The 11,224-nt window shown below is 26.9% G+C and overlaps 1 protein-coding gene across 2 annotated transcripts; it reads right to left on the bottom strand.

Moving 5' to 3' along the window:
* Positions 1-3,399: 3,399 nt before the first annotated feature.
* On the bottom strand, positions 3,400-6,824 carry LOC136071922 (transcription factor Sox-21-B-like). Of its 2 annotated transcripts, XM_065797742.1 has the most exons (4): positions 6,718-6,824; positions 6,556-6,598; positions 4,858-5,123; positions 3,400-4,666 (listed from the first exon to the last, which is right to left on the bottom strand). In XM_065797742.1, exons 3-4 carry the CDS (start codon positions 5,116-5,118, stop codon positions 4,031-4,033), a joined length of 897 nt encoding a protein of 298 aa, XP_065653814.1. In that variant the 5' UTR covers positions 5,119-5,123; positions 6,556-6,598; positions 6,718-6,824; the 3' UTR covers positions 3,400-4,030. The 2 variants fall into 2 exon arrangements, with proteins under 2 accessions (XP_065653814.1, XP_065653813.1); XM_065797741.1 differs by having other exon boundaries at positions 6,556-6,759.
* Between the last annotated feature and the right edge of the window lie 4,400 nt (positions 6,825-11,224).

Raw genomic sequence — 11,224 nt, 5'->3', positions numbered from 1 at the left:
ACAAAAGATTAGACAAAGAGAGGGAAATTAAAGAATGTTCATAAATCATAGAATTGAAAGCATGTTTAAAGAATTTATTAGGATTCATGATGATAAAGGAAGTTTGGCTTCGTATTTATACATACTGATGAAGTGCTTAAGCTGCTCAAGTTCTGCAGAAAATTTATAATATGCGTCAGCTAAGAAGACCGTTAATTAAATTCTATCGCGCACATCACGTTGATTTTTAGAAAAGTCAAGTTGTGTTATGAAATCAAAGTTAAAAGCCACCTTTTAGAGCAGAAATTAATCTTGGATGCTTTTCAATCATTCAAATGATACTTTTTTATATACATTCATTTTTCTGCGCAGTGATATACCACCCCAGTAAAGCGGTCATTTGCATTGTTCTCATATTTATTTAAATAGAGAGAATTACTTTATTAATTAAGAATTACTTTAGTTGTATAAATTTATTTACTGCTGTTCATTTTTTTTTGTTTGAGTAAAAACATGGCTTAAGCTATGTGTCTTAGGATAAAAATATATTTAACTTTTTACCAATTTTACTCATTTATTTGCTTCGACTAACATGTATGTTAGTGGTAAATTTAGTAGTAAATTTATATTATTTAATTTAGTATTAATGATTTTTTAAATTATTTAATTTAATATTATTTAATTTAATATTTAGTAATTATTAAGTTATTTAATTTAGTATTAATTATTAATTAAAAGTAAATTTATATTATTCAATTTAGTATATTATTTAATTTAATAAATTTAGTAGTAAATTTATATAATTAGTAGTAAATTTATATAATTAGTAGTAAATTTATATAAATAGTAGTAAATTTATACATGTATAAATGATTTACACTTTTATATTCCTACAATCAAAATAAAATCATTCTAACTCTATAAAAAATTAATTGTTCAATTCTTTCAATAAAAATTTAAAAAAAAGGAATCAAAAACTTATATTCTGGTTATGAGCCAAATATTTTTCCATTAGTTTACTCTTTTACTTTTAGAAGATCAAATGATTTAAATTTCTTATTCATTACCTGTATAAATTTTATTTTAACAAATTACCCTTTATTATTCACTCAAATTGATAATAAAAAGAAAAATGAATAAAATTATATATTTTTTCTTCCCCTCTAAAAGAGGAATCGCCCTCAGACTAGGTGCAACAGGCACACCCCCTGCTGCGGTTAACGCAAAAGGCCCCGCGCAGCACTTACCCCCGTGGTGCTCTATGATAAGACCGAAAGGACTTTTGGGAGTAACTTAACGACAACAAAAAAAAAATAAAAAAACTGAAGTGTAAATGATTTTCAATGAATTTTCAAATTTATTTGATAGTATTATAACAACATAAGTCCCTGTAGCATTTTACTTGTATCAAAAAACTGCTTAAGGATCTCGTCCTAAAACTCAAGCACCTGGATAAAACTTCAAGCTTATAGTCTTGCGTCTTTTTTGTTATTTCTGTCTGTTTAAATGAAATCCAGGTCGTCTATAATCAATTTAAACCTTTTTTCACCACCAAAATGGTTTTGGTATAGGCTTCCATTGAGTGTCGGAAAGGCACTTCACAACAGCTAAATAGCAATAATTAGAAATAAAAGTTGCTCAACGGTGTGTAAAAGTCGAAAAAAATATGTATATTTTCTGTATAATACTGAAGAAACTGACTGCTTCCATTCAGCATTCAACAAAATTCAAAAAGCTCATCTAAAAAAGTTTTAAGAGTGGGCTGCAAACGGAATGAACCTGGAAATAGGAATTTACCCCAAAATCTTTTTTTGTAAAAAAATCAAATTTGCAGTCATGACAAAGAGACTTTAAAACCAAATTGGTCAAGTTATCTTCCGAGTGTACTCCAATGCAAGAAATGTCACTCTGGTACTCTAATTGTTACACTGGCACTCTATCAGCAATGGTCAACGATTGTCGAACTTCTGAATGTGAGAGGCCGAAACAGGTTGAATTGTTTTAACCAGTTCCAGGATTCCTAAGTAGTCGCTGTTTTTTGGCCACCCAAAAGTCTCAGTGGTTCCACAGAATGCCAAAGAGAGCTAAGAAAAAAGTTGTATGACCGCAATCACTCGCCGTTTCAGCAACCATTTGATCATTTCAGCTTAACTAACGGTAGCACAATCACTGCATCTACTGTTAAGTAGTGCTAATAACTAACAGTAGATAGTGCCAGGCCCTTTCAGAGGTTTGGAGGTCCTTTTAGACGTTTGGAGAAACCTTTCAGAGGTTTGGAGACCTGAGCCAGTTATAAATTGGAGGCCAATAGAGGATTTATGCAAAGTTTGCGCAAAATGCGACGGAAGTTAGGGCAAAGTCAATTCAAGTCTTTAGATAGATTTTTTTGATTTCAAGTAAAAAACGTTGATTTTTTACTTCAAAATCAACTTCGACTGCAGGCGTTATTGTTCATTTATTACGCGTTAATAGTGCTTAATTAGTTATAAATACGATCATTTTGCTAATGTTTTATTCATCAAACAGCGTTCACATTTAAATTTCAAAGTGAACAAAATTTTTTTTTTAAATCTATCTTTAGTTTTTTTTTATAATAATAAAACATTTTCAAAATAAAAAATTTACATATTAATAAAAAATTGAACTTTAAAAAGTTTTAAAATTATTAACGTTTTCTCTTTATTTTTTACTGAGAAAATAAAAATAAAAAAACATTAGAAATCAATGTTTTTGTTAAGTTTTACAGCATTTCTTATTTCATTTTCATATTATAGCAAGTTTTATTTTCAAATTTCCCTTTGTCAATTTTTGTAGATTTTCTGCCGTTTTTAAATTCTCTTAAGTCACTGTTTGACGTAAAAAATGCTTTGAAGTACTCGAAGATAGCAACGACAACAAAAATGAAAAAACAAAACTACAAATATATATATATATATATATATATATATATATATATATATATATATATATATATATATATATATATATATATATATATATATATATATGTATATGCTTAGAACAGAAATATAGGTTCTGTCAGATCAGAAATTTAGAAAAGGATTCAGTTAGATCAGAAATAAAAGTTCAACTTGACATTTTTCAAATGTTTTCTACATTCGATAAAAAAACTTAAAATGCCCAGCTTATATTTATTTTTTTAACATTCTTTTACACGTATTGAAGTGGTTGAAAACCAAAACAAAACCAATCAAATAAAGAGTGAAAACATTTAACCTTAAAGGATTAATAATCATATTGTAAATCAACCAAACCTTTTATAGTTTTACATTTCCCGTTAAATTAATATTATTTTGTCATTTTTAAGTCGTCAATATTTTTCTTTAACTTGTGTTAATCGAACTTTTGAAGGTCAAAATTGTAAATAAGTCTTCAATAATTATATATAAACAACTAAAAAGCAGAAAACTTAATCATTTTATTTCCAAAAGGTTTTTCAAACGAATATTTACAAATAAAAAGTATATATATATACGTAATATTAACAAAATAAATTAAAAAGTAAATAAAAAGCAGAACAGCTTTATGTACAAGATTGAGTTCTGTAAAATTTAAGTAATAGTTTTAGACTACTTTACATTTATTATCATATTTATATAAATTCTCTTTAAATATTTCTTTTTTTTTAAGAAGAAATATTTTCTTTTTTCCTTTTTTATAAAGTACATTGATTTTGTTGGTAATATTTCTAAGTGTTTCAGAAGTTTTAAAACTGAATGAAAAATTTGAAAAGAAAGTTTTCATAAAGTTCAATTCGTTAGAAACTTTTTGTTTCTTTATTATACAAAATAATCATTTGTCGTCATTATTCAAAAACAAGTTTTAAATCATGTTTGAATAAATTGAGTTATGTTCTATAGCAATGACCTAAAAAAGGTATTCTGCGGTGAGCTGACTAATATTAGGATGTCATTAAATTTTTCTTTGTCAAATAACATTGGCAAATTGGGCATCAAAATTAACTTATTGTAAGTCGCAAATTTAAAGTTAATTTGTACAGCGGATTTGCTCAAGAGCGAAAAAAAAGTTACTAAAACTGATGATCTTTGAATAAAGGAGGCAAATAGTTCGAGCCATTAGAGTATAAATTGGTTTGGTTATTACCTGATAACGATAATCCCGAATACTGACTAGTTGCCGGAGAGAACATATTTGCCGCCGGGGAAGTTAAGTTATAATATGATTTCATATCATTTGAGAGTCCCAATGTGGCTGAATTTAAATAACTTAATGCAGCTTTATTTGGATCATGCATCGGAAGTTGATAACCAGTATCAGGGCCAAATCCACCCATTTTGAATGCGTCACTAGAAAACTTTTGATAAGCTGAACTTGGAAATTGATAATTCTGCATGGCGTTACCCGCAGAGGGGAAGTTTATGGATGGGTATGTTGGTTGATTTTGTGTTACTTTGCGCTTTCGTCTTCTCGGTTTATAAGAATAATCGGGATATTTTTGACTGTGAATTGTTCGTAACCTTTTTGATTCTTGAATGTATGGGCTTTTTTCTTCTTCGCCCATTCTACTCCATTCAGCACCAAGTAGCTTACTTATTTCGCAATTAAGCATATTGGGATACTTCAAAGCAAGTTTGCGTCGCTCAGTACGAGACCAAACCATAAAAGCATTCATGGGTCTTTTGACGTGATCGTCATCTTCTTCAACCTAAAGTATAGAATTAAACAAATTGTTTTAAATAATAATTAAATAATGTCAAAATTGTAGTATATATATATATATATATATATATATATATATATATATATATATATATATATATATATATATAATATATATATATATATATATATATATATATATATATATCTATGTATATATACCTAAAATAGACTTACTGAAGCATGTGGCGATTGACTTGACAAAGCTGCATTGTGGTTATTTTGAATAGGAGAATGATGATTTTGAAGATTCGTATTTAGGTGGTTAGACTGCAGTGTATGATAGTTTGAATTAGCATCTGTATGTAAAACATTTTGAACGTCACGCGGTTCGGATTTAATAAGATCTATATCATCTTCGCCTGAATCGTTAATCATTTTAGTTAGAGCAGGAACATCATTGGATGGCATATACGGGGAACTTGAATCACGCATCATGATTTCTATTAAAGAAAAAATTTTCAGTAAATACCTTACAAAGGTATTATTTATCAGTTTTCGCGTATATTTACAGATTAACACGTATATTTACCAGAGTTTTTACCTTATTAATTATAGTTTTTAATTTTTTGTATTTATGAAATAAATTGTTATAATATAACAAGTTTCTTTTTTAATTTAGATATACTCTATTTAAAATATATTATTTTTTGTATAATTTTTTCTTTTATATATTTTAAGGTATAGGTTTGTTTTGATTCAAATAAATACCATGCAACAGAAAATAGTGACAACATTTTTGCTTGGTTTATTAAAAATATTCTAGATTTTTTTTTTAAACTATCATCTATACAATATTTTGTAAGCATATATAAAACACAAAATAGAATAAGTAATAACAATAGTTACGAACAGGTTAATCTTAACTTTTTTTTCATTTTTGTTTACAGGGGCGTCGACACGCTTTTTTGGTGTTTAAGCTAACTTTCAGACATTAAGCAAACTTCAAACATTTATATGTTTATGTTAATTTCAAGCTAATATATTTTGAAAAAAAATTTACGATAACCAGAGCTTAGCAAAAAAAAAAACCTAAAGTTTTTCCTCCTACTTGTCCAAAGAATGAGAGTAACAAGTAAATAAAATATTTTATTGATCTTTAATAAATAAGGGTTAATCAATATATCTCAAATTTTATACAATTGTCTCTTAGTTTTCAAAAATTGTGACCATATAATTTTGAATTCCACTCCTTTATTTTGATGGGAAAATTTTAAATAATAATATTTTAACACTAAAAGATTAATAAACATAATTTAAAATGTCGCATTAATTTAGTTGAGGGCAGTAAAAAAAAAAAAAAAAAAATTAAAATTGTTGATTTCACATTTGGGTTTAGGTGGTCCCAAACTTTAGGTTTTTTTATTTATTTGCAGGCTTAACCGTCAAAATTTTTTGGAAAACATATTTATTTGACAAAAATATGAACATATATATGTTTGAAGTTTGCTCAAAGTCTGCAAGTTAGTTTAAACAGCAGAAAACAGTGTTGTAAAGTAACAACTCTGCTTTAAAATAGAGTGCTATACTAGGACATTATACTAGATATGTACATTGTATTTTGCCATTTGGTATAGACTATTTTATTTTGAACTCTCAGAAATTTTTTTTTTATTTAAACTTATTAATATTGTGAAAAAATTATTTATTATTTTGCAAATAAAGCAATAATACAAAATTCGTCATCTCCAAGAAACTTAATTAGAAACACATAACATTCAGGGGCGACGTAAATTAAAAACGCAAATATGAAAATAAAAAGATATTTTTTAAAGATATACTATATTAGATACAATATATAATATACATTATATACTGAGATAAAGAATTGTAAATAATAACAATAGACGTATATAGTATTTAGTGATTACTTACTTGAAATGGCGTTTGATTTTCCTTCAACTAATGAATTGATCGACTGTGTTTAAATGAATACAAATAGAGAAATATATATAAAAGAAATTTATCCACTATATTTTGTTTCAATATAAACCATTTTTATGCAGATGAATTTTGAAATGGTTTTTATGAATTTACCTTTCTTTAAACTGTATCGAAGATTCGATGCCCGAATAAAGTGTTCCAATCGAAATTCCCATTAATTATTTATAATTTTGAGTGCGTTTGAAAATGAGTCGTTGTGAAATGTTAAAACAGAAAGGAGACTAAACCAATCATTTTGAGCATCATTATTACGGGGGTTCTCAAACTACTTTAAACTAATTTGAAAACCGAAAAGTTGCGATTAATTTGTTCGAAAATTATATTTATTACAAATCATTATTTATTTTTCTTATTTATTAAAAAACATGCTCATTTAGTTTTTCTTAAATTTTTTTTTATATAATATAATTTTATATTTTTGATTTTTTTGACAAAATGAGACAAATTTTGAAAACTGTTTTGAAAACATCATCCCCCTGGTTGATTTTTTCAATCGCGTTTTTAAACTGTATGCATCGCGTTCAAGCCGAATTCAAACTGTTGTATGGGCATTTAAAAAAGCTTTCAGCTCGTTTACCATTAAATGATGAATAGAATTAATATTTACGATTTGTTTTGATATCTCATCTATCGAAAATTTAAATGCCGCAACATTATAGCTCCGTTTCAATGCTTTATTAAACTTTTTTCCTTTTTTTATTTTTTGTAATCTTTTTATTTTGTTAAATTTTTTACATATTTCGAATATGTATGTTTTACTTACTGTAAAACTTGTATTTTATGTCTCACTCCCTTATATAAAATCATATTATTTACAGGCAATTACACTTAAGAAACTGATATAAAGCCATAAAAAAAAAAAATTCTTATAAAATAGCCACAAAATGATGTCTTTTTGTTATTTTTTTAATCGTTTTAAATCTTTTTTGGTCTATACTGCACCCATGATCCTATTTTTATTGTTTTCGTTGTTTTTTGGTGGTAGTGTTGAGAAATGATGCATATATTGGAAATCTTTTAGACATTTTGATTTGTGTTCAAAAATAAAATTATAAATCCTATAATTTTAATCAAGGAAAAGCAAACAGAGATTCAAGTAAGATACGATCAGAATTCCACGTTTATTAAACAAATATAATACGCATGCGTAATGAACCAGACACTGTTTAAGAAACTTTAGAGAATAAACAATTATTTCAAAAATGACGCTTGAACAAGGTCTTCATGGTTGAATAGAGTCAACCTGTTGTTTAAACTATAAGACTGAATGAGGCGTGAAATATAACGCCGTCTCAGCTGAGATTCGTTGAATACTCGGTTTGCAAACGAGCATTAATTTATTGTCTTTACAAAGAATACATTATTCAACGAACCAGTACACAAACAAATGTTTGTTGTCTTAAGTATTGTTTTTTTATATATATACAAAGAATAGAAAGATTTAAGAACAAGCAATAGTCTGAACAGAAACTTAGATTTTATTTGTTTTGGTTTCTTAAAATGAACCAAATTAGTGCAACTTTCAAACGAGCAAAAAACGGTTTTTATCAAAACCTTTTTATTTTTAGTATTATAGTAAGTCGAATCATAGTCAAAATTATTCTTTTAAAAAGAGGTAAAATATACAGCGGTAAAATATACATATGTTACCCCAATACATACTCTCCAAAACCACAGAAAGTTTAAAAACACTAAACCGCTTTGTATGTATGTTTGTATGTATGTATGTATGTATGTATGTATGTATGTATGTATGTATGTATGTATGTATGTATGTATGTATGTATGTATGTATGTATGTATGTATGTATGTATGTATGTATGTATGTATGTATGTATGTATGTATGTATGTATGTATGTATGTATGTATGTATGTATGTATGTATGTATGTATGTATGTATGTATGTATGTATGTATGTATGTATGTATGTATGTATGTATGTATGTATGTATGTATGTATGTATGTATGTATGTATGTATGTATGCATGCAAAGCTTTGAAATTTTAAATCAAATCAAATCAGAAAATTGATTTGAAAATAGATTCGAAAAATTCAAACCAAGTTAACTTCTTTATAAACTTCCCAACATTTGATTGATAATATATTATAACTATTAAAGTTACACTTTTTAACATTATTAGAGTGACATTGCTCTAAAAATTATAATAGAACAATTAAGGAATTATCAGTAATTTCTATAACAAAAAAATGTTTAAATTTAAAAAAAGGTGTCAAAAATAATCACTAAAACCCCACGCTAAACTTCTATCAGCAGCCATGATTATAATCGTTATAGGAATTTCAGTTAGTTAAAAAATGGTAAAGTATAAATTGTAAACACTGATGAGTTCGCGACAGCTCGGTGTAGATAATGATATTTTTTTTTTTTTTTTTTTTTTCACTTTTTCTTGTGAATTTAAACATTTCACCTGCAGTTGTTATAGGACAAATATACTTATTTGAGTACGAAGATACACAAGATGATTTTAAAATTGATGAACCAGCAGTTTTGCCACGGAGCTACGCGGAAGAGCATTTTACGAGAAGGTTTACGACGCCTTTTTCACTAATATTGGTGCCTTTTTCACTAATACCTAAAAATAAAAATTATTGCTTTAGCCACAGCACCACAGATATTCATTAAAAAAAAATCTTGTCATAGCTTATTTTTTTTACTGGGATGTTGGGAAACACAAAGTGTTTGTATAACTGTTTGGTAGAAGAATACCAATGACAAAGTTTCGATTCTATTAATTTAAAGCCATTTTTAAGAAGTTATTTAAACTGTATTTTTATTAAGTACATATTTTTATTTATGTAAACTTTATTTATTTTTGTCTTTTTTTTTTTAAATTATTTATTTATGTATATTAAACATGACCCACACAAGGGATGGGATGGCGGTACTGTAGCACTGGGGCCCGAAGGTAAAAAGGGCCCTCTTTAAAAAAAACAAAAAACTTTTGAACCAAAAGCATTGTCTAAAATTAAAAAATAGAAAACAAACAGACATTTCAACAATTCAGGCAACATTCTTGTTTTTTTACTTATTTCATATCGCCGTTTTTTTCAGCTTATTTATTTGAGCGATTCTTGAAGCTAAACTTATCTTCATAATGAAATATAAGTTATTAACCGTTAACGTTAATTTATATTTGCACGCAAGAGTACTATGGTCTTAAAACTATTATGCAGACCGTTTCGTAAACTAATTCCCGCATTTTTCTCCTATAATAGTTTTTTCTTCGTTAATCGATTGGTTAGTTTAATTTGGTCCATAATCTACAGGGTCGGATCCAGGATTTTTACTGACTGTAGCAAAAATGCCATAAATATTTTTGATCTAAAAAAAAAAAAAAAGGTCCTCGCTTTTCACATTTGCCGACAGTACGAAAAGTCCAAGTTTGCCGACTGTACTATATGATCTACATATGCCGATATGCTGGCTTAAAAGAGCTAATTTTGCAGTCATGAAATAAAATTCATTGATAGGGGGTGGGGGGGAGGGAATCACGCACCATTTGTGCAAGCCTTGGATGTACAGTGGCTTGTAGTAATACATGAGGTCCCTACCACTGCTTTCTTCTTTCGTCCGTTTAGAGCGAAAGAACGTTACCTGATTTACGCGACATTAAAACTATCTAGTCAAACTGAATACTTTATAACGAAATGGTAGTTTACTTGTTTTTTATGACTTTTAATCAAGACTAAAACCCTGAACCCTTATTCTCAGTCGATGTATTTAAGTCGATGTATTTAAATTTAGTTCTAGGTATTCCTATTGCCAGTCAATGTATTTATGCCAAATAATACACAAAACATTATCATATAAATTTATATATTTGAATTAATAAAATATTTGTGGTTGTTAAAATTTTTTTGTCTTCAAAAAAATTGGAGGTTGATATTTGAAAATGAAAGCGACAAATTTAATCTAAATTTGTTTAAAATTCAATTTTTTTATTTAATCAAAATTTGTTTTAAAGCACATACTTTATTTAATGGCTTACCTTATGAAATATCTGAAAATTAAAATAGACACGTTAACAATTTATATAAATATATAAAAACAATTTATAAATATTTTCATATTTTGAATAATATACTTTATTACTTCATTACGAAAAACTTTTTGTCAAATAATGAAAAAAAGAAAAAGGTTTCAAATCAAATAAAAAATTGTAAATAAACGTTTCAATAAAAATATATTGCTTTAAAAAAATAAGGAATCCTTTTAAAATCCCAAAATAACAAACTCCAGGCATATTACAATTGACAACGATACAATCAACAAATGTCAGTAAATATTAAAAACAAAAGTGTCAATGAATAAATGTCAACCTAACAAGACAAACTTAATATGGTTGTTCTTCGTTTAAAATAACATAGTTCTTTGTTTGATTTGGGTGTAGAAAGTTTTCAGTTTTTTATAAATGAATATAGGAAAGTATATTGTGACGATAACACTCAATTTCAATTAAGTAATGCATTAAAGCATATAAGTATTGAATATGGAAGTCAAATAAACTTTATCTTTAATCAAATTGAAGAAAAGCCATTGAACAGTATTGTCAAAAGGACATTTTAATCCACCTA

Source organism: Hydra vulgaris, chromosome 05, assembly GCF_038396675.1.
Source record: "Hydra vulgaris chromosome 05, alternate assembly HydraT2T_AEP".
Taxonomy (NCBI): Eukaryota; Metazoa; Cnidaria; class Hydrozoa; order Anthoathecata; family Hydridae; genus Hydra; species Hydra vulgaris.
This window is presented reverse-complemented; position numbering and strand designations above follow the sequence as displayed.

Bases quoted from the DNA above. Each gene is read 5' to 3' on its own strand.
- LOC136071922 (XM_065797742.1), bottom strand. From the start codon at position 5,118: ATGATGCGTGATTCAAGTTCCCCGTATATGCCATCCAATGATGTTCCT. The intron at 4,667-4,857 runs GTAAGTCTATTT...TCTATACTTTAG, and splicing joins GTCAATCGCCACATGCTTCA to GTTGAAGAAGATGACGATCA.